We start from the raw sequence: 24,525 nt of genomic DNA, 5'->3' as shown, positions 1-24,525 counted from the left end.
TCCTTGTGCACTATAATATGTGCACTTATTAACCAGGCGTGCCACCACATGGCTCCTATAATATTTACATTGAATTAAAATTTAGGGTTGTAAGGGAAAGGGACTACATATTATTTGATTGACAGATGTAGTTTATTTAAATAAAAGTGATATGACTAGTATTTTTAAAAGCACAAAATTTACAGTGTTTGACTTATATGCCACATATGCAATTTTTGCTGGCAGCAAAAATAACTAGTTTCAGAATTGTTGGGTAAAATCAATATACTTCATGTTGAGGTCTTCATAAGACTTCTTTAAAAAAATTATTTATTTATTATTAGATGCAGAGAGAAATTGAGAGGGGAAGGGGGGATAAAGAGAGGAAAAGACAGACACCTGTAGCCCTGCTTTACCACTCATGATACTTTTCCCCTGTAGGTGGGGACCAGAGACTTGAACCTGGGTCCTCACATACTGTAATGTCCACACTTACCAGGTGTGCCACTTAAGAGAAGGGAAAAAATATGGACATGTATTGATTTTTTTAAAATTTATTTTATTTATTTATTCCCTTTTGTTGCCCTTGTTGTTTTATTGTTGTAGTTATTATTGTTGTTGTAGTTGTTGGATAGGACAGAGAGAAATGGAGAGAGGGAGGGGAAGACAGAGAGGAGGAGAGAAAGACAGACACCTGCAGACCTGCTTCACCGCCTGTGAAGCGACTCCCCTGCAGGTGGGGAGCCGGGTTCGAACTGGGATCCTTATGCCGGTCCTTGTGCTTTGCGCCACCTGCGCTTAACCCGCTGCGCTACAGCCCGACTCCCAATATTGAATTTTTTAAAGAAAGGGGATGTTGGGTTTGGTTGTGGTGCACCTAATTAAGAACACAAACTACAATGTGAGAGGACCAGGATTTGAGCCCTTACCCACCCGCTGGGGGATGCTTCAGGAGCAGTGAAGCAGGTCTACAGGTATCTCTCGTTTCCCCTCTCAGTCACCCCTCCTGTCAATTTCTATCTGCCCTATTAAATAAAATGCCCATTGGGAACAGTAGATTCATCACACAGGGACCAAGCCTTGGTGACAATAAAAATATAATATCAGGAATCAGGCAGTAGCACAGCGGGTTAAGCGCACGTGGCCCAAAGTGCAAGAACCAGCTTAAGGATCCCAGTTTCAGCCCCTGGCTCCCACCTGCAGGGGAGTCGCTTCACAAGTGGTGAGGCAGGTCTGTAGGTGTCTATCTTTCTCTCCCCCTCTCTGTCTTCCCTTCCTCTCTCCATTTCTCTCTGTCATATCTAACAACAACGACATAAATAACAACAACAATAATAATAACTACAACAATAAAAAACAACAAGGGCAACAAAAGGGGAAACAAATATAAAAAATTAGAAACAAAAATATAATATTAATAAATACTATTTAAATAATCTACAAGAGATTAGATAGGCTACTCCCAGAAAAATAATTACAAAGGTCAAGAATAAAAATTGCATGGTCATAGCAAATATTAACCATTTCCACCCACCCACATCATATATTCCTTTTTTAAATATTTATTTACTTATTCCCTTTTGTTGCCCTTCTTGTTTTATTGTTGTAGTTATTATTGGTGTTATTGCTGTTGTCGTTTGATAGGACAGTTGATGGGAAAACTTATTTTCAGAAGACCCTATTTAAATAAACTAGTAAACTATATCATGATTTAAAAGTAGATAGTATCAGGAGCTGGGAAGTAGCACACCTGGTAAAGCGCATATGTGACCATGCAAGCACCTGGGTTCAAGCCCCTGCTGACCCTTCTGAAGGGCAGAAGCTTCACAGGTTGGTGACACAGTGCTGCAGTTCTCTCTCTCTTTCTCTCTCTCCCTCCCTCCCTCCCTAACACCTCCTAATTTCTATCTTTATCAAAAGTTTAAAAAGGGTATAAAAGTGTCCAGTATGTATAGTATAAAGAAAAAATTTTCAAAAAAAAATTACATTTTCAAGACTTCAGCAATGAAGTAGGGAACCCTATTCATTTTTCTTTGACTCTTGAATTAGAAAAAATTTCTCCCTTTCTCATTTTAATTTTAAAAATTGAAATGATAAAATTTAAGTTATAAAAGTCATCTTAAAATATGAAAAATGGTAAGCATGACAAGTTACTAATAGGGACACTGTATCTTATTAATTATTAAAGATGAAAATGAATAAATATTAAATTCCAAAAAGGAAATGGACTTAAAAGAGAGAAACACTGATTTTTAACATTTTTTTGTTTTATCCTTAAAGAATATAAGTTAAAAATCTTAAAGTATCTGTTACAGTTTAATAGAGGTATAACTTAGCAAGAAAAATAATTAACAAAAAAGGTTTTTGAAAGAGTGAGACACAAATACAGCTGTTTCCTCTTCTACATTTCCTTATCATGTTCTAAATATAGCACTACAGGAAGACACCAAAAATACTTTTTGATATTTGGCCACTTATGACAATAGTGGAAAATATTAAGGACCAATAAATTAATAAGCCCATACACTCAAGGGTCACTAGCATGAATTTGAAATAGATTAGGTTGTGACACTTTAGAGTTTTAAAACATGTCATAAATATTTGAGAAAGATAATGCCAGTTACATTTAATTGGTTTTACAATTAAATGTAACTGAACTTAGATGATTTAAGAACAACTGCTCTATGGAAAGCAGTCTGGAGAACTTTCAGAAAGCTAGAAGTGGCCTACCCTATGACCCAGCAATTCCTCTCCTGGAATATATCCTAAGGAACCAAACACACCCATCCATCCAAAAAGATGTGTGTATGTCTATGTTCATAGCAGCACAATTTATAAGAGCAAAAACCTGGAAGTCACCCAGGTGTCAAACAACAGATGAGTAGCTGAAAAAGTTATGGTATATATACACAATGGAATACTACTCAGCTATTAATGTAACTTGAAAGAATCATGTTAAGTGAGATGAGCCTGAAAAAAGGGATGCATATAGGATGATCTCATAGAGAGAAGTTGAGAAATAAGAAAACAAAGGAAAACACAAAGCAGAACTTGGCCTCAGTTTAGTGTATTGCACAGAAGTAAAGGGTTCTGGGGGAAGTGTGGGTTTTCAGGCCCTTGTATAAGATGGTGGAGGAGAACCTAGGCTGAGGATGATAACGTTTTGCAGAGAACAATGAAATCTTATACATGTATGAACAATTATATTTACTGTAAACCATTAATCCCTCAATAAAAAATTAGTATAAAAAAAGAAAAACTGCCCTATAGTGTTTCTAAATTTTTACTAAACTTACTAACTAGTAATAGTTACCTACTAGTAATTTTGCTAGAGAAATTTTAAAACTACAATAATGAGAATGAATACCTTAAAAGATACTTGAAATTTTGGTTTCTTGCATATCCAGATTCAACTTTCCTCATTAATTCAGTTAGAACTGACTACAAGATTGAAGACAAAATTCCAAGACTAGATGCAAGTAACCTTCTAATATACTGAACATATCAAAGACCTTCTGAGCAAGAGTACAAGTACATCTACGCTATTCTACAACTGCTGTATTTCTTGTTTGTACTTGAATAATGAACTAACACTATCCTCAGGGTAATTACTGACATGACTCATAGCTAAAGCAATATAACAAATTCCAACTGCAGTTTAACAGAGAGCACTGCCCACATTTAACAATGCTGGAGTTCAGCTACACCTTTTTTTCCCCCTGAACTTCTTCCATTTTGAAAGGTAATTGTGAGGTGGGGCTGCACCTCAGGGGAAAAAAGTAAAGTTCAATAGTTATGTAAGCCAGTATAAACACATATAATACCACTTAATAGTTCTCAGTTCTTTGGTCTTAGAAATGGCAATTCAGTAAAGGGGATAAGGTAAGAGGAATAAATGATTATCATATTTCTTAAATTCATATTTTCACAAATGGTCACTTGCTCTTCTCAACAACACTAAAAGGTAATTATTACTATCTCCACTTTACAGATAAGAATACATGAGATACAGAGACCCAATTTGCTTAGAATCACACCAAAGCAAGTTACAAAATATCTCTGAACCCTAAGTTTCCTTATCTGTAAAACTGGGATAGCAATGTTTACCTTCTGTGAAGATTAAATGAGATCTGGTGACTACAAAGCCCAGGCTCCATCTGCTACAGCACAGTGGCACAAAAAGAAAGATAGAAACACAGATAAATGTAGACATATAAATCAGTAGTTAATTAATATGAGAGGGGGAAAATCAATTGTATGTCTCAAAGTTTTTCAAAACACAAACTGAATTTTTTTAATATATAGGCTGTGTATTTGATATGCGGACTCTCTCAAAAGCCTAGATCAAGTAGATTAGAAGCATCCAATAGCACAGCTATATACAAGATACTGGGTACTGTACAGCAAAAATAACAAAAGGACTTTTCAAAGTTAACCCAATTACCAAATAATGTGATGATAACATTAACTATCAATTGTCTTTTTGAACCCTAAGACAGCAGGAACCTCACATCTCCACTATAGAGCCCCTACTTCCCCCAGTCCTGGCACCCTTGGATAGGGCCCACTTTCCCGTATGCCTCTCCCAATCCATATCAAATAATATTGCATCCGCCGATCACAACCTAACCAATGCAACGATTGCCACCTCAACATGCTTCACTTCAGACTGTGTCCAGAGACTTCACGTGTGGAATGACAACCCTTCAGCTTCATTACTTGGTTGAGACCTTTCCTTTTATAGTACACTCTAATTTCATCTCAGGTGGTTCACTTTCTAACAAAGTCCCAAAACCTAGATATACACCAGTTTCTGTGAGAGCTTATGTTCACACGTATCCATAAACTACTGCAAAATATATACCTGAAAGCAGAAGTACACTAGAGTTTGTAGTGAGTACCTCCCTAACACTTCCTCTCCACTATTCCAAGCTTTGGGTCCATGATTGCTCAACAATTTGTTTGGCTTTGTATGTTAACTCTCTTTTCAATCACCAGGTTCCAGATGCCATCAGGATGCTAGCCAGGCTTCCCTGGATTGAAGACCCCACCAATGTGTCCTGGAGCTTAGCTTCCCCAGAGACCCACCCTACTAGGGAAAGAGAGAGGCAGACTGGGAGTATGGACCGACTGGTCAACGCCCATGTTCAGTGGGGAAGCAATTATAGAAGCCAGACCTTCTACCTTCTGCAACCCTCAATGACCCTGGGTCCAGGCTCCCAGAGGGATAGAGAATGGGAAAGCTATCAGGGGAGGGGATGGGATATGGAGATTGGGTGGTGGGAATTGTGTGGAGTTGTACCCCTCCTACCCTATGGTTTTGTTAATTAATTCTTTCTTAAATAAAAAAAAAATTAAAAAAAAACATGAATAAGAGAGCCGGGCGGTGGCGCAGCGGGTTGGGCGCACGCGGCGCAAAGCACAGGGACCGGCAGAAGGATCCCGGATTGAGCCCCCGGCTCCCCACCTGCAGGGGGGTCGCTTCCCAGGCGGTGAAGCAGATCTGCAGGTGTCTGTCTTTCTCTCCCCCTCTCTGTCTTCCCCTCCTCTCTCCAATTCTCTCTGTCCTATCCAACAACGACGACATCAATAACAACAACAATAATAACTACAACAATAAAACAACAAGGGCAACAAAAGGGAATAAATAAATACAAAAAAAATTTTTTAAAAAAACATGAATAAAAAATCATTCACAACAGTACAAAAAGCAAATAGTAAACCAGTCTATACCTATGTAGTACAGAGGTAAATAACAGACTGAAACCAGAATGCCAGAGTTAAAATTCTGACCCTGGCATCAACTTAGTTTTGTAAACAAAGCTTTTTTATTTTGAGTATCATTGTCTCCATCGGTGACAGTAACTGATTTCATGAATTTCAGTACTTTCAACGGAGACTGTAATAGCACACAAGCAAAAAGTTATTGTGTATTATAACCACTTTGTATTAGTATCATATACATTAAGTCAGACTCATTTGGTGCAGGTCTGCAAGATAGTTGAAAAAGATGCCAAAGAAACTAGTGATAAGAGGTTTAAAGTATACTCCTTTCGACAAGTTTTTATGAGATTTCTGAGAGTTACTTCTGAGTTGCTGTTTTCTTTAACACCCCTGGATTTCTTTACTCCTTTGTGCCAAGTCATTAACAAAGAGAATGTGGAGCAAGGACAATGGGACAGGGGGGAAGGGAAACATGACCGGACAAGTCATGAATACAACTCCTCCATAGTAAACTAAAAATTTCTCATGTATGTCAGAGTATTCTAAAGACTAATGGAGACAAGAGCATAAAGAAAAGAATAAACTAAAGGGTCAATCATGGAACTCAAAATGAGAAAGCATTTGAACAGAGGCTGAACATTGAAAAAAAATTATGCTTAAAACTATAAACAGATCTGGATCAAGAACTCAGGCTCATGTAAGTATTTAATATGGAAGAAAACATACATTAATTTGTAGCTGTTATATGTTTATTTGGATTTTGTGTTTGTAGATTTTAATACATGAAGCACCACATAAATCACCCAAAGCCTCAATGAATCCTAATTATGAAGAATCACGTTATCATAACACATTGAGTTTATTTTATTTGATTATTTTCAAAGTAATCATTTAGTCATATTTCAATGGTAATTATTCATATGAAGAATGTAGTTTTTCTTAAAAATCTGTTCACTAGACAACAAGGTCATGACAGAAATAAAAGTATGTGATGTAAATTTCCTCAATTATGTTCCAAACTTTCCTACTTCTGTGTCCCGCCCCATTCCCACACCTTTTCGAAGTATTTTCCAGATTGCATATAAATCCCTCCTTTGACCTTCATGACTGACTTAATTTCTTAGTGTGTTATAATGATTGACTTAACTACAAGATTCCAAGCTCCCTTAAGTTCTGGAGGTTGATTCTATATCACTGTATATCTCACAAGGACAATAGTTCCTTTAAATTATTTCAGGTTTGTTGTTGTTTGTTTTTATTTATTTTTTGTTTGTTTCTTGGCAGAACCAGGGCTTCACACAAACACAATTTCACTAGTCTAGGTCAATTTTTCCTTTAAATTGAGAGAGGGGAAGACAGAGAGGGGGAGAGAAAGATAAGACACCTGCTTGTGTTATTCTTTCTCAACTTCTGTTTATGAATGAGATCATCCCATACTCGTCTTTATTTAAATAATTCTGTATAATCACAAAATGTTTGAACCAGGACTTTATCTTTTGGTCTGTCTCAATTTACAAAAGAAGAAAACTAGGGTAAAGACACTAAAGAGTTATGCCTACTGCCAGCACCCATGTCCAGTGGAGAAGCAATTACAAACCCTGTTATCCCATAATTTTGTAAATCAATATTAAATCACTAATAAAAAAAGTGGGGCTAGGTCTATGTTGTCACTGGTTTGTTTACTCCAGAGATAAAAGATCCCATAGCTATAGAGAGTAAGTATTGAACAGTGGAAATAAGACTAAAGAGGCAAAGAACAGAGCTTATAATCATATGGTCATAAATTTAATCCCTGACAGGGTAGTACTTTGGCTTTCGATTTCTAATATATATATATATTTTAAGAATGGAAAGGTAAGGTAGGGCTAAATGATCACCAGAGCAGAGAGGCTTAAGTTTTCTGAATGTCAATGGGAAGCTACTGTAAATTCCTGAAGAGAAGAATTGCATAACTACATATTTAGGATGATTAGTTAACCAAGAGTCATTAAATATAAGTCTATGAAATAGAATATAATTATATATATATAGATAGATAGATAGATGGTGATGATCTGACCTAAGAAAATGTGTGTGTGTGTATTTTTAAAAATAAATCTGTAAGACATGGTTTTGTTTTGCTTTTTAATTAGAAGACTGCATCTAATTATAGATGAATGGAAAAAACTATTTAGCACTCACGTCTATCTACATAATATCAAAAGCTTATGTAAACAAATACTGAAAAACACAGTTGTATTTAAAATAAAAATGTAACAGTTTTAGTTTTGAATGATGATGTCTTCAAAAGCACTTATGAAGCTATTCACTACATGTGGGAGTTAAGAGTAAGAAATTGGGCATACAGTGGGAGAAAGACATGTTAAAACCTTAGCAATAATTTCAGATTTTTAGAAATCAAAATGTTTCCTCTTGCTAGCAAAAGAATAAATATTTGGCTGTTTGAAATAACTCTTGAAAATCAAAGCAAAACATTTTTCCACTATGGTGGCATAACTATTAATTATGTTAATATATGTGACACCTTATTACTTCACTGTACTTAGCCACATTTCTAAAAGGCTTAATCCTAACTCTACAGTTCACTCCCTTCCTGAGACACAGCTCTCAGTAAGTTACTTTTTAAAAAGTGTCTAATGGTAAATACTATAACCTTTGTGCAAAGTGTACCAAAGGTTAATGGTCCATCATACAAATACAAAACAGATATCCTTTTTGGCTTTTACAGAGCCACAGGCTTTTCTCCCTTTTGTTTTCACTTCCTGTCAAGTTTGACATTTCAAAAGAACACCAAAGAAGCTTAAAATGTTGTTTATAAGTAGGTCATAAAATTCAAACTTTAAAAATAGAAGTTACTCACTAAAACTATAGTGATGGATAAAACAGCTTATTTCAATTTTTAAAAAATGGTTTAAAAGAAAAATTTTAATCTTTTCTTATGTAAAATTGTTTTGACAAAGTAGTAAGAACTTGTTGATTTGGAGTGACTATAGAGAAACAGTGTAACAGAATCCAATTTAATAAATCAGCACTTTTTGATAACATGTAAATGAGACAATTTCCTTGGGACATAAAAATATAATACAAGTTGGAAATGGGTGTTAGCTCAATCAGTAGAGCACAGCTGGTACCTAATGTACAAAGACCCATGTTCAAGTTACTGGGACCCAGCTGTAGAAGAGAAGCTTTAGAAGCAGTAAATCAATGCTACAGCTGGCTCTCCTCCCCCTTTTCTTCCTCTCTCTATCTTGCTCTCTGTTTTTCTTTCCCAGCCCCATCCTCTGTCTCTCATACCCTACCAAAAAGAAAGGAGAAGAAAAAAATGGCCATCAAGAATGACAGAGTCCTACAAAAGCTGAATAAGAGCAAGAGACCGGCATACTTTAATGATGATTCTTTAGTCACTACCAGGCCACCCTAGGGCCCTAGGCAGGGAGTCCTGGAATTCCCACATAGACATGATGGGCCTAGACTTTTAACAGATCCCTCTCACCACTATCACTGGTCATCTCCATCAGGAACAACACAATGGACTCCTTTGTGGTCCTCTATAGGACTTTGCCTTCAATATGGATCAACAACGGTAGGGGCTGTTCCATTCTTCGAAGGGAGGTTGGACAACATACTCTACCTACTACCAGAGGAAGATGGGTCCTGAAATTAGTGCAGCCTGGAATGTTCCAAGCCATTACCACAGAATGCGAGCTCAGACCTATGGGGGTACAGAGGCTACATAGGCTCCTGTGCTGACTATGGGTCCCAAATCAAATCAATGAGTTTATAGTTAACAGTATTTATTTACTTTTCCCATATTTGGGAGCTAATCTTTTCCCTGATCCAGCTTTCTAGTCCTATTTCCAACTATGACACCATCTCCCCAGACAGTAACTTGGGTCCATCTGCATATTAGATGTCAGGCTCAGGAAAAAAACAGTAAAGTCATGGGCCCCTTGGAATATACTTAAAATAGACCTATTAGTTTTTCCAAAATGGAGACCCCAAATCTTCATCTGCAATATTCTTGCCTTTAGGTTCATGATTAGTCAACAATTTGTTCTGCTTTACATCTTAATGCTTTTTTGGCCACCAAATTCCAGATGCTACCATGATGCAACTAGACTTCCCTGGACAGATGACTCCACCAGTGTGTCCTGAAGCCCCACCTCCCCAGGCCCCTGTCCCACTAGGGAAAGATAGAAACAGGCTGTGAGTATCGATTGACCTGCCAATGCCCATGTTCAGCAGGGAAGCAATTACAGAAGGCAGACTTAACTTCTGCACCCCATAATGACCCTGGGCCCATACTCTCAGAAGGATAAAAAATAGGATAGCTATCAAGGGAGGGAATGGGATATGGAGTTCTAGTGGTGGGAACTGTGTGGAATTGAGCCCCTCTTATCTTATGGTCTTGTCAATATTTCCATTTTATAAATAAAAATTTTTTAAAAAATCATTCATCAGAAAAAAAAAAAAAGGATGAAGTCTTACAGGCAACATGAACCCTAGTGATAACACTGGTAGCAAAATGGGAAAGATTTAAAAATATATATATAATACAAGCTAATTATTACTAGTTAGTATTTTTTTTTTATTTAAATTTTTAATTTAAGAAAGGATTAGTGAACAAAAGCATAAGGTAGGAGGGGTACAACTCCACACAATTCCCACCACCCAATCCCCATAACCCACCCTCTCCCATGATAGCCTTCCCATTCTCTAGCCCTCTGGGAGCATGGACCCAGGGTCGTTGAGGGTTGCAGAAGGTAGAGGGTCTGGCTTCTGTAATTGCTTCCCCGCTGAACATGGGCGTTGACTGGTCGGTCCATACTCCCAGTCTGCCTCTCTCTTTCCCTAGTAAGGTGTGTCTCTGGGGAAGCTGAGCTCCAGGACACATTGGTGGGGTCTTCAATCCAGGGAAGCCTAGCCAGCATCCTGGTGGCATCTGGAACTAGTTAGTATTTTTAAAACTTATTACTAATTAGCACTTTTAAAAAGTATTACTAATTGGTACTTTTTTTTTTCATTAGGGCTTTGCTGGGGTTGTGTTGTACTAACTCTATTGCTCCCAGCATACTTTTCTTTCCAGACAGAGGGCAAAAGATAGAGAAAAGGAGAGACAGAAAGTATAGGAGAGACACCACAGCACTGATCCACTGTTAGTGGAGCTTTTGTCTATTGTAGGACTCCCATGTGCTGCTTGGGGAGACCCAAAGTGAGTCCTGGAAGCTGGGCGGTAGCACAGATGGTTAAGCACATGTGGCACAAAGCGCAAGGACCAGCATAAGGATCCCGATTCAAGCCCCCGGCTCCCCACCTGCAAGGGAGTCGCTTCACAAGTGGTGAAGTAGGTCTGCAGGTGTCTATCTTTCTCTCCCCTTCTCTGTCTTCCCTCCTCTCTCCATTACTCTCTGTCCTATCTAACAACGATGACATCAGTAACTACAACAACAATAAACAAGGGAAACAATAAAACAAAAGGGAAAATAAATAAATAAATAAATATTTTTTTAAAAAGTGAGTCCTAGGGAGTCAGGCGGTAGCATAGCAGCTTAAGCGCAGGTGGCATAAAGTGCAAGGACCCAGTTCAAGCCCCCGGCTCCCCACCTGCAGGGGAGTCACTAAGCAGTGAAGCAAGTCTGTAGGTGTCAATCTTTCTGTCCCCCTCTGTCTTCTCTCTCCATTTCTCTCTGTCCTATCCAACAACAATGACATCAATAACAATAACTACAACAATAAAACAAGGGCAGCAAAAGGGAATAAATAAATAAATAAATAAATAAATATTGTTTAAAAAGTGAGTCCTTACACATGGTAAAGTGTGTGCGCTACTGAATGAACTATCTCTTGGCTAATCACTAATCAAAATTAGTGATTCTCTGCTCTCCATATACTATCATTCTAAAATAATATTTTCTGAAATATGATGAATTTTAATATAGGAAAATGGAAGTGATTCTCTATAATTAATTCTTCTTAATTTTTTGTTACCTTTATTTATTGGATAGAGACAGCCAGAAATGGAGAGGGACTGGGGAGGTAGAGAGGAAGAGAGAGAGAGAGAGAGAAAGACACCTACAGCCCTGATTAACCACTCAAAAAGCTTTCCCCTGCAGGTCGGAACAAGGGCTCAAACCCAGGTCCCTGCACATTATAACATGTGCACTCAACCACTCAGCCCCTATAATTAATTCTTTAATTATACTTATTTATAGGTTATTAATCACTAACTACTACATATATTCTTCCAAGTACAATGAAGGAACAGAGACATGATTTATTTTAAACAACTACATAATTGAACAACAACTAAACCGAGCTTTTAGATATTGAACACAAGCAGCATAGGACAATAATCCCTGAGAAAATGAAAACAAATGGCAAATCACACCATTATTACAGCGTATTGCCTAGAGACAGCTTCCAAGCAACACCCGGGAAGGAGAACATGAAATAGTTCAATGGTCTCTGTGACTGAAGAAAAAGAGCTGAGAATCCAAAGAAGCCAAAGTTAAAATTAATTGGACACAATACCAAAGAGAAATTACAAAGAAAGGAGAGAGCTGCAGACAGAGAGCTCTAAGAACCTGAGGAGGGCTGCTTCTAAGTCTTCATATGAGAACCAGGCAGTGCTTGCAGATGAGAAAACTACCCAAAGACAGGAAAAAAAATAAATAACTACTAGAAGTAGAACCATTCCAGGAGTTAACAAAAAACCAGGAACAGTCCTGATTTCTACCAGCCAGAGCATGAAAGCTTTATTAGTAGCCCAGGAAGTAGTTCAGTGGATAAAATATTAGACTTTTTAATTTTTTTATATTTTATTTATTTTCCCTTTTGTTGTCCTTGTTTTTTTTATTGTTGTTGTAGTTACTATTGTAGTTGTTATTGATGCCATCCTTGTTAGATAGGACAGAAAGAAATGGAGAGAGGAGGGGAAGACAGAGGGGGGAGAGAAACTGCAGACCTGCTTCACCACTTGTGAAGAAAATTCCCTGCAGGTAGGGAGTCAGGGCTCGAACCAGGATCCTTATGCTGGTCCTTGCACTTTGTGCTACCTACACTTAACCTGCTGTGCCTGACTCCCAAAATACTAAACCTTTAAGCATGAGGTCCAGAGTTTGATATCTGGCATTGCATATGTTAAGAAAAATACTCTGCTTCTCTCTCTCTCTCTTTTAGAACTTTTTTTTTGCCTCCAGGTTTATCACTGGGGCTCCGTGCCAGCACTATGAATCCATCACTCCTGGAGGCTATTTTTCCCATTTTGTTGCCCTTGTTGTGGTTATTCTTGTTATTGTTGTTACAGCAGTTGTTGCTGTTGGATAGGACAGAGAGAAATCGAGAGAGGAAGGGAAGACAGAGGAGGAGAGAAAGACAGACACCTATAGACCTGCTTCACAGCTTGCAAAGCGACCCTGCCTGCTGGTGTGAGCAGGGGGGTGAGGGGGGTGTCGAATCAGGATCCTTACGTGGTTCTTGTGCCATACTAGCACTGTGCACTTAGCCCACTGCGCTGCCTCCCCCCCCCCCACAACAAACAAATAAAAAAAAAAACCTTACCAAAAAGAAAGAAAAATCTGAGTCTGGGTGGTGGCATACCTGATAATGAGCATATGTTACAATGTGCAAGGATCCAGGTTCAAGGCCCTGGTCCCCAGCTGCAGGGGGAAAGCTTCACAAGTGGTGCAGCAAGTTTGCAGGTGTCTCTCTCTCTCCCTATCTTTCAATTTCTATCTCTATCTCAATTTCTGGCAGTCTCTATCCAATATATAAAGATAGTAAAAATATTAAAACAAAAAGAAAGAAAAACCTCACAGAATTACCAAATAGTGTACTCTACTGTTGTGACGCAGTATACAACATACGATAGGAAGTTGGACACAGCACACAGCTGCCATCAGACTGGCGACAGAGTATACTAAGGTCTGCGCAAACACACAAGGGACTGTGGGTGGATTGAACGTACAGGCAGCTGAATGTCCAGCCCTTTTGGCCCCTGCTTCTTCTCCTGCTCAGAAAGATCACGGCTGAGGGTCCTCGAAGTGCCTGCCATGGCTGCCTCTCCTGGGAACTGAACATGTGTGACTCAGCTAGCTGGTAAACTCTTAAGACTCTCAACAGCCATAATGAGTAGTCTATATCTCTGCCAATAATTGCTTATTTTGCCGTACCTAAAATATAACATCCTGTACTAAAGTACCACCATAATAAAGCTTAGATTGTTTAAACCTGCGCCCAGCTGTACCACAGCCAAGTCTTTTATGCACCACAGTCAAGTGTTTTTATTTCAATTACAACACTCAATGATGGAGAGGAAAAAGAAACTAGTCACAGATCAAAGACTGCCTTGGTTTTATCTAAAAGCAACAAGAATAGAAGTCTTCCCACACACAGTTCAAACTTAGTGAGAGGAATGTGAAAATATACAGAAGTCATTAAGGTAATATTCACAATATAAATATACACAGTAAAGTATTACCAAGAAAGCAGGAGAAAAAAGGGCAACTTTAAAAAGAAACATGCACTGGGAAATAGCACACCTTGTAAAACACACTTTTCTGTGTACAGGAACCCAGGTTCAGGCTCTTGATACCATATGGGAAGAACTGCACAAGGCAAACTTCATGAACAGTGAAGTGGTGCTGTGGTGCCTCTCCTACCTGTCTCTCTCCTTTTCTGCCCATTTTCATCTGAAATTAAAAATGAGAAAATAAAAGTCCACACCAAGAGTGGTGGAATCATACAGGCATTAAGCGCCTGTGGAAAACTGGAGGAAGAAGGAGGACAAGGAGGAGGAGGAGTCTGTTAGTCAAAAAAAAAAACAAAAAAAAAAAACCACACCTGAATTTGTAAGATAGCTCACCTTGGAAGGTGCCTACATTATACTGGTAACTCCATTCCTCTAGCTGAAGCTTTAGTACAATGGTGTCTTTCCTTTCTCCTTCTATCTCTCTCTCTCTCTTTCTGTCTGAAAAAGGCAGCAGTGGGGGGGGGGGTAGGAAATAAAAGAACACAGATAGAACTAAAAATGGTCATTACAGTCATATTCAACATGCTCAAGAAGGTAAAGGAAAGCACACACACAGTAGAGATAAAGACTCATTTCTAGAGATAAAAAATAAAGAGTATAGAGGCAGGTTAAATTATTTCAAAAGAAAAAAATAACAACGTAGTTACAGGAACTAACCATAGTAAAGCAGTAGAGGCTGGGTTTAGCACATCCAGTTAAGTGCACAAGGAATCAGGTTCAATATTTTTATTTGACAGGACAGAGAGAAATTGAGTTAGAAGGAAAGACAGACAGGTGGAGAGAGAGAGAGAGAGACCTGCACACCTGCTTCACCACTCACTTGTGAAGTGTCCTCCCTGCAGGGAGCAGGGGCTCAAACCTGAATCCTTCCACCTGGTGATATATGTGCTTAACCAAGTGTGCCACCACCACCTGGCCCCCAAGAATTTTTTGTATTATTGCTGGTTTTAGCCAACTTGACTAAAATGTGCCTTGGTTCAGTTTTCTCAAGTTTCCATTCCTTATATTTATGCTTATGGATAGAAGGAATTAGGAATTTCATCATTTTTGGAATATTTGAACCTATTTCCTTAAAATATCTTTAATGTTGGCTTCTACTACTTTCAGTGATGCCAGGAACACATGTATGAGTTGTCTTATGACTCACTGATATTTTATTCTCCCCCTCCCCAAGTTTTCTTTCTGCTTCATTTTTTGTTTGTTTTAAAATTTTATTTATTTACTCATTAGAAGAGCTAGAACTCAAAAGGGGGGATAAAGTTAGAGAGAGAAAGACATACCTGCAGCACTGCTTAACCACTCCTGAAGCTTTCCTCTTGCAGGTGGGAACTGGGGGCTTCAACCTAAGCCCTTGAGCACAATAATGTGTGTGCTCTTTTGAAAATCCCAGGCCTTGACCTTGCCCTCAATGTGGATCAACAATGATAGAGAATATTCCATCCTCCGAAGGGAGGCTGGACAACATACTCTATGTTCCACGTGTGGTAGATGGATTCTGATATTGGGGCAGCTTGGAACATTCCTACTCATAACCACAGAATGTGAGCTGAGATCTACAAGGATGCAGAAGTCACATAGGCTCCTAAGCTGAATATGGGCCCCAGATCAGATCAAATCGATAGGGTTTACAATCAACAATATGTATACACCTTTCCTATATTTAGGAGCTATTCTCTTCCTGATCCAGCTTCCTAGTCTTTTTTCAACCATGACATCATCTCCCCAGACAATAACTTGGATCCACTGCGTTTCAGATGTGAGGCTCAGGAAAGAAAAAAAAAAAAAAAAACCTAGTATAGTCATGGGCCCTTTGGAATATAACTAAAATAGGCTTATTAACAATCTACAAAACAGAGACCCCCAAACTCTTCATCTGAACTATTCCAGCCTTTAGGTTCATGATTAGTCAACAATTTATTTGGCTTTTTATATGTTAATTCTTTTTTCAGCCACCAGGTTCCAGGTGCTACTATGATGCCAACTGAACTTCCCTGGGCAGACAACCCCACCAATGTGTCCTGGAGCCCCACTTCCCCAGAACCCCACCCCACTAGGGAAAGAGAGAGACAGGCTGGTAGTATGGATTGACCTGTTAATGCCCATGTTCAGTGGGGAAGCAATTATAGAAGCCAGACCTTCCACCTTCTGCACCCCATAATGACCCTGGGTCCATACTCCCAGAGGGATAAAAAATAGGAAAGCTATGGGGGGGGGATAAGATACGAAGTTCTGGTGATGGGAATTGTGTGGAATTTAACCCCTTTTATCCTATGGTTTTTGTCAGTGTTTCCTTTTTATAAATAAAAATTAAAAAGGGGGGCGGGTGGTAGTGCACCTGGTTGAGCTTTTCCACCTGCCAGGGAAAGCTTTACAAGTGGTGAAGCAGGGCTGCAGGTGTCTCTCTATCTCTCTCCCTATCACCCCCCTCCCTCTTGATTTCTGGCTGTCTCTATCCAATAAATAAAGATAACAAATAAATAAATAAACTGTTAAAATTAAAAAAAAATCCCAGGCTTCCTGTATGCATCATTTCACCACTCCAAAACTTTTTCATTCAGAAAGAGATAGAAAGAGAAGGAAAGATACACCAGACTGGGAGCTTGTCCTGGTGCCATGATACCTCCCGTATAGTGTCATGGCTCAAATTTAGGCCATGTACATGGTAAGGCATGTGCCCTACCTGGTAAGCTATCTCTTCAGCTCCCAGCTCTATTTTATGAAGAAAGAAAAACAAAATAAAGACTAATAAACTAAATCTCCTTCTCTTATGGCATTCAAATACAAACTTGCCTGCTTGCTTTCTCTCTTCCTTTTCCTCTTTCCCTTCTTTCCTTCCTTCCTCCTCCTTTCCTTTCTGTCTGTTTTACTCTGCAATAATTTCCTTTTTTAAAATGAAAGTTACTCTTTTAAAAATATTTTTATTGGGGGCCGGGCGGTGGTGCAGCAGGTTGAGCACACATGGCGCAAAGCACAGGGACCAGCGTTAAGGATCCCAGTTCAAGACCCTGGCTCCCCACCTACAGGGGAGTGGCTTCATGGGCAGTGAAGCAGGTCTGCAAGTGTCTATCTTTCTCTCCCCCTCTCTGTTTTCCCCTCCCCTCTCAATTTCTCTCTGTCCTATCCAACAACAACGACAACAATGATTGTAACAACAACACTGATGGACAACAAGGGCAACAAAAGGGAAAAAAAAAAAGGCCTCCAGGAGGGGTGGATTCGTGGTGCAGGCCCAGAGATAACCCTGGAGGCAATAAATAAATAAAAAATATAAAAATATTTTTATTTATTTATTATTGGATAAAGACAGAGAGAAATCTACAGGGGAGAGATAGAGAGGGACAGAGACAGATACTGTTTCACCACTTGTGAAGCTTTCCCCTGAATGCAGAGACCAGAGACTTGACCCCAGGTTCTTGTGCACTGTAATGTGTGTACCTAATAAGGTGTATCACCACCAGACCTTCCTTCATAATATTTTCTATCCCACCATGCTTCTCTTCAATCATAAAATGACATATATTCAAGGGATATCTTGAATCTGGGCAGCTTCTGTGAACTCTTTTACCAACAGAATACAGCTTCCAACTATAGTTCTTTTAGAATAAATCAGTTGCTTTGTCAGAAGCATGATTACTCGAATGTCAAAATGCTATGTGATGGCTAGGGGGATGAAATGCCACGTGGGGAAAGGGTGAAGGGAAGGAAGGAGAAGTGAGAACAAGGTACCAGACTGTGCATTAACAACATCATGGAAATGGATTCTGCCCCCAGACACCTGCTGATATAGCACATAGGCAGGGATAAAACTATCTAGTCAAGTTCTTCCCAAATCCCTGATGCAAAGAGCCATGTACAAAATACAAAGGCTCACTAATGTGTCTTTCCAGACACTCTTCTACAAAGAAAAGTGGGGGGGGGGGATCACTTCACAAGCGGTGAAATAATGTGTGCAGGTGTCTATCTTTCTCTCCCCATCTCCTTTCCTCCCTTGATTTTTCTCTGTCCTATCCAACAACAACAACCTCAACGGCAAAGATGGGAAAGAATGGCCTTCAGAAGCAGTGGATTCATAGTGCAGGCACCGAGCCCCAGCAATAATCCTGGAGGATATATATATATTCTTTATTAACATGAGAGGGACAGGAAAAAATAACCAGAGTGACTCTGGCATATACAATGCTAGTGGTTGAACTCAGGACCTCATGTATTCAAGTCCAACACTCCAAACACTATACCACTTCCTAAACTGCCACACTCTTAATGGCTCTTTTCCATCAACATCTCATATTTCCTACCTTAAAAGAAATAATAAGGGGCCAGGTGGTAGGGCAGCAGTTAAGTGCACATGGCGCTAAGCGCAAGGACTGGAATAAGGATCCTGGTTTGAGGCCTCGGCTCCCCAATATTATTATTGTTATTGTTATTGCAGGGTAGATGCTTCACAACAGTGAAGCAGGTCTGCAGGTGTCTAGTTTTCTCTCCCTTCCTCTGTCTTTCCCTCCTCTCTCAATTTCTCTTCGTCCTGTCCCATAACAACAATAACAGCAAAGGCAATAAAATAGAAAAAATTGCCTCCAGGAGCAGTGGATTAGTAGTGCAGGCACCAAGCCCCAGTGAAAACCCTGTATGCATAAATAAATAATAATACTCTTCCTTCCACCTCACATATTTCCAGGTATACCTTTACTTTCCTTTACAGACAAGACCAGTAAAAGCAATCTACTACTCCCCTCTACTTTGTCTCTCATTCACATCTCATCCTAATTTCTCTGCAGTCTACTCCTCCCCCAATCACTTCTTGTAACAGTTCATGCTACCATCCGCCAATAATTCCCATGTTGCTGAAACCAATGCACACTTCCCAGCACTGCTCAAGCAATACCTGAAAAAAAGAAAACATTAAGACCCTATAGTGAGTGCTCTCTCTCCTTCCAGCACTTCTCATTTTTCTCTTCCTCTGGCTGTTCAATTTCAGTCTCTTTATGGAGGCTTCTCTTTTCTGCCTATCCTTTAAATGTTAGAGCTCCTCAACATTCTTTTCAGCTGCTTTTTTAAAATTGTCACCAGGATTATCACAGGACTAGATACCTGCAGGACATAGCCACCACAACTGGCAGCCATTTTTTCTTTTTTATTTATTTGATAGGACAGAGATAAATTGAGTAGGGTGCTGGGGAGAGAGGGATATAGAAAGAGACATCTGCAGCACTGTTTCACTTTAGCTGCTTTCTTTCTTTCTTTTTTTTTTTTTACTGTATTCTCTCCTTAGGTGATTGTTTGTATCTAGCCTCCAAAGTTTACTTACTTTATAAAACATATGAATTAGTAGCTCTGGTTCAGAGAAATCTGGGTTTAAATCATAACTCTCCCATTTAGTGTGGGTGGTTTAGTGTAAATTCTCAGACATCCCTAAGACTAAATTTGCTCATCTAAAATTTATAAAAAGTGTATTTGCTGCACTATTAGCTAAATCTTAATTAAGACTAAATTAAATTAAATTAGGACTGAGGGGAAATTTTAGATGTTGTTTATTTAATTTTACTGAGAGAAAGAGACACCACTCTGTCATTTCAAGTAGTAACAGAGAACAAAATTCTGGGTCTCACTAGTGAGAACAATGATACTGATTTACAATTTTGCAAATTTCTTTAATATCTGGATTTACAGAACACAAGTAAATTCTCATAGCTTTTATACTTACTTTGTTAATCAGTTGGGTTTTTTTTAAGTATAATAAAATGTGGTCTCACATAATATGCAATTGGAAAATGTAGGAATATTTAAATAGACTTCTCAGAAAATTATGGTCATTTTTTGACACTACACCAACTTTCAACAAGTGGCCAGTTCTTAAAAGTTAGTTTTGTAGGGGCTAGAGATAGCTAAAGTATACACTTTGCCATACATAAGGACTCAGGTTCAAGTTGCAGCTACCACATGGGAGTGTACACATGAGGAAGCTTCATGAGTGGTGAAGTAGTCTATGATTCTATGATTCATTCTCTCTCTCTCTCTCTCTCACTCTTGCTCTCGCTCGCTCTCTCGCTCTCCTCTGTTACCCTGTCTTTGAGAGAAAGAGACCATTGGAAATGAAGGGATCACTTATTTCAAAACCTTATAATCTGTTGGTCAACCTAAAACTTGGAAGACATTTTTTAACCACGTATGATTTTATAACATGAACCACTAGCTATATGGCAATGATTCCCTGAATTACAGATCTTTAAAACTGCTGAAAAATCTCTATATATTATTTAAAAATCATATCTATTAATATCACCACTGATTTCATCTGAAAAATCTTTGAAGTACTGAAAAGCTTTCATGCTTACAGTAACAAAATTTTAACATTCACTTAAAAGGTCAAAATTTTGTGGTCCAGGAGGTGGTGCAGTGATAAAATTTTGGACTCTCAGGCATGAGGTCCCGAGTTCGATCCCTGGCAGCACATATGCCAGAGTAATGTCTGGTTCTTTCTCTCTCCTCCTGTCGTTCTCATAAATAAAATCTTTAAAAAAAAGTTCAAAATTTTATCACTGTTAATAGTTGTGCATTGATTCATTGATTCTTTTTTAAATATTTATTTTCCCTTTTTGTTACCCTTATTGTTTTTCATTGTTGTTGTTGTTGATGTCATCATTGTTAGATAGGACAGAGAGAAATGGAGAAAGGAGGGGAAGACAGAGAGGGGGAGAGAAAGATAAGACACCTGCAGTCTTGCTTCACCGCCTGTGAAGCGACTCCCCTACAGGTGGGGAGCCGGGGGCTCTAACCAGGATTCTTATAGGTCCTTGCACTTTGCGCCACATGCGCTTAACCCACTGCACTACTGCCTGACTCCCCTTTTTCTTTTTCAAATTTTATTTTAGATATATATATATATAAAGAAGCAGACAGGCAGAGAATGAGACCACAGCACTAAAGCTTCCTTCAATGCTGTGGGGGCCAGGTACATACCAAAGCAGTGCACTATCAAACTGACTTATTTGACCAGCCTCCCTTATACATTGTTTTCAACATTTACTTGAGAGAAGTAATTTAATAAAGTCAACGACATTACTAAGTCAGATTGACATTATTATTATTATTATTATTATTTTTGGCATGCATGATTACACTTTTCCAGAGTCATTTTTTTCCCCATTAAGATAAAGATAGAGTGGAAGAGCCACCACAGTACTGGAGCTTCCTCTGGTGTCAAGGCACTCTCATGTAGTACTGGGCTCAAATTTGGGTTATGTGTGGCCAGGCATAAGCCTTACTAAGTGAGCTATCTCTGACTTGAATGAATATTTAATTGAGAATTGAGGTAATTTGGAATACAATGACTAGTAAACACTTTGGTGTTACTATTTCAAAAAATGTTAAAGTACCTTTTCATTAAAAATTTCAATATAAGTGTGAACAGTACAATAAATATAAGTTAACATCTGAATAAATAACATGAAAGCTTTGGAAAGTGTGGAAATGTATGCTTGTGACAGTAACAATCCTATAAATCAACATTTCCTCAATAAAGTGATAATGGGAAAAAAAAAGAAAATCATTTCACTTCACAAACTCCCTGACAAATGCACAAGTTCTCCAAACAAAGTTTTCATTAGTGAAATAGATGGTATGATTTGCATTATAAACATTCTTTGGGAGGCCTGGCAGTGAAACACTTCATTGAGTACATGTTACAATGCAGAAGGGTTAAAGTTCAAGTCCCTATTCCCCAGATGCAGGTTGGGGAGAAGCTTCACCAGCAGTGAAGTAGTACTACAACTGTTTCTCTTTCTCTCAATCTCTCCCTTCCCTCGCAATTTCTCTCTCTCTCTAGTCAATGAATGAATGAAAGAATGAATGAATGAATAAATATTTTTAAAACTTTTTGGTTGTGGCCTGGGAGGTAGTACAATGGGCACAGAATTGGACTCTCAAACATGAGGTCATGAGTTCAATCCTAGGCAGTGCACATGCCAAAGTGATGTTCTGGTTCTCTTTCTCTCTCCCTCCTATTCTTCTTATTAATAAATAAAACTTTTTAAAAAGTTATTTGACTGGGGAAAATGCAGCCGGTAGAACATACAATTAATCATGTGCAAGAACCCTAGGTTCAAGCCTCAGCCACCAGACGGAAACTCTATGCAAAATGGAAGCTTCACTGGCAATGAAACAGTGTTGTGGTGTCTCTTCTTTTTGACTCTCTCTACTTTATTTCACCCTTTATGTAAAAAAAAAAAAAAATTTCTTTGATTGCCATTAGGGAATTAGTCCAAGATGGCTAGAAATGGGGAAAGAACAAAAAAAAAAAAGTCCATGGGAGGGAGTCAGGTGGTAGCGCAGCGGGTTAAGCGCAGGTGGTGCAAAGTGCAAGGACCACATAAGGATCCCGGTTCGAGCCCCCAGCTCCCCACCTGCAGGGGAGTCGCTTCACTGGCGGTGAAGCAGGTCTGCAGGTGTCTGTCTTTCTCTCCTCCTCTCTGTTTTCCCCTCCTCTCTCCATTTCTCTCTGTCCTATCCAAAAACAATGACATCAATAATAATAACTACAACAATAACAAAAACAAGGGCAACAAAAGTAATAAATTAATTAATTAATTAATTAATTTTTTAAAAAGTCCATGGGAGTCCAGCAGTGGCGCAGTAGGTTAAGCATACATGGTGCAAAGCCCAAGGAACAGCGTAAGGATCCCGGTTCGAGACCCCGGCTCCCCACCTGCAGTGGAGTCGCTACACAGGCAGTGAAGCAGGTCTGCAGGTGTCTTTCTCTCCCCCTCTCTGTCTTCCCCTCCTCTCTCCATTTCTCTCTGTCCTATCCAACAATTACATCAATAACAACAACAACAACAACAATAAAACAACAAGGACAACAAAAGGGAATAAATAAATATTTTAAAAATTTGTCTTTGACAAAAATTTTTTAAAAAAGAAAAAAGAAAAAGTCCACAATAGTCCATGAAAAAGAGATTACTGAAGAAAGATACACCAGAAGTTCATTTTATAAAAATCTTACTGTCAAAATCTGGTAAAGTTTGAATATGTTGAAACAGATACTCTAATCTTGTCAAATTATCTGTTGATATTATAAGCTGCTTAACAGATGTAAGAGGCCTAAACATCTGTAAGTCATTTAACCTAACCTCACCTATGTTTCATTCTAAATTACCTCTAATCCTGTAAGTCCCCCAGAGAATAAGATTTCACTAGTTTTTTTTTCAATCAGTTGGTTAGCTTTTTATGCTCATATGTTACCAGGAATCAAAAGAAAGAGGTGTTCTTCTTCCTTCCAAAAATTCTTATTTTGATAGACTAAAAAGGCTACGAAGGTTTGTGGAGAGAGCAAAGCACTTGAAAACCAGACTTTGATGCCAGTGACCCCAGAGGTCCCAGGCTCTATTCAAGGAGCCACCATCAGTGAGAAATGAGCAATGTGCTTGCACACCTCTGCCTCTCTCTTGCCTGCACCTTTCTCTCTCTCTCCCCTCTCCCTCTCCTCTCATTTAAGTAAAATACATCTTTGAAAGGCAAATATAAGACATCTGGTAACTGAACAAGTGATAAAAAATTACTTCAGGTCAAAGGTTTAGATGTTTAAAATATCATTAAAAAGACTATGGAAGTCTGTTCTGACTTTTGACCTAGGTTTTGGTAATATGTGAGGTTAAATTGTGAGGTTAATTAAACAGTCACTTGTAATAAAAACTTTTCTCTATATACATATATATGTTAGACATACACATCAATAAAAATAATTCTATAAAATACTTATATTGGATCTCCTTATCTAAAATGTCTCTCATAGGAAGAATTCAAAGTGTACTATTTGTGTGTCATGTGTCTACTTTTCTATTCAAACACTAAAAATATCTCACTAAATAAAAACTCATCTATAATTTCACCCCTTACAGACACAATCGAGTTTAAATTCAAAGGTTTATAATTTATACTCCATTTTATTATTAATCAATTATATCCCTTACTAGATTTTGGGCAGTTTACTTTCTCTCTAAAAATTCTCTAAAGAAAAGAATATTGTTTAGAATCTTAGAAAGCCAGTAATTCAGATAAATAGGCCTGAACACATGCAAATTTTTTTAAATTATTTTTATTAATTCATGAGAAAGGTGAACAGAGAGAAACAGTCATCACTCTGGTACATGTGCTGCTGGGGATTGAACTTGAGACCTCATGGTTGAGAATCCAATGCTTTATCCACTGCACAACCTCCCAGACTACACACATGCAAATTTTAAGCATTAACTAATTCTATTTGGGACAGAGGAGGTAACATAACAATTATAGAAAAA

General features: G+C 38.5%; 1 protein-coding gene across 3 annotated transcripts in view; it reads right to left on the bottom strand.

Annotated features, from left to right (window-relative positions):
- Positions 1-24,525, bottom strand: part of RB1 (RB transcriptional corepressor 1) — a 182,463-nt gene that overhangs the window by 70,396 nt on the left and 87,542 nt on the right. Inside the window, exon 18 of one of the 3 annotated variants that reach the window (XM_060194840.1) lies at positions 14,244-14,393. The exons of the other annotated variants lie outside the window; for them this stretch is intronic. Within the exon in view, the coding sequence (XP_060050823.1) occupies positions 14,244-14,393 (150 nt within the window). The remainder of the gene's footprint in view (positions 1-14,243; positions 14,394-24,525) is intronic. 3 annotated transcript variants of the gene reach the window in all.

Source organism: Erinaceus europaeus, chromosome 7, assembly GCF_950295315.1.
Source record: "Erinaceus europaeus chromosome 7, mEriEur2.1, whole genome shotgun sequence".
NCBI classification, from domain to species: Eukaryota; Metazoa; Chordata; class Mammalia; order Eulipotyphla; family Erinaceidae; genus Erinaceus; species Erinaceus europaeus.
The sequence above is the reverse complement of the archived record's forward strand: the minus strand, read 5'-3'. Positions and strand labels throughout refer to the sequence as shown.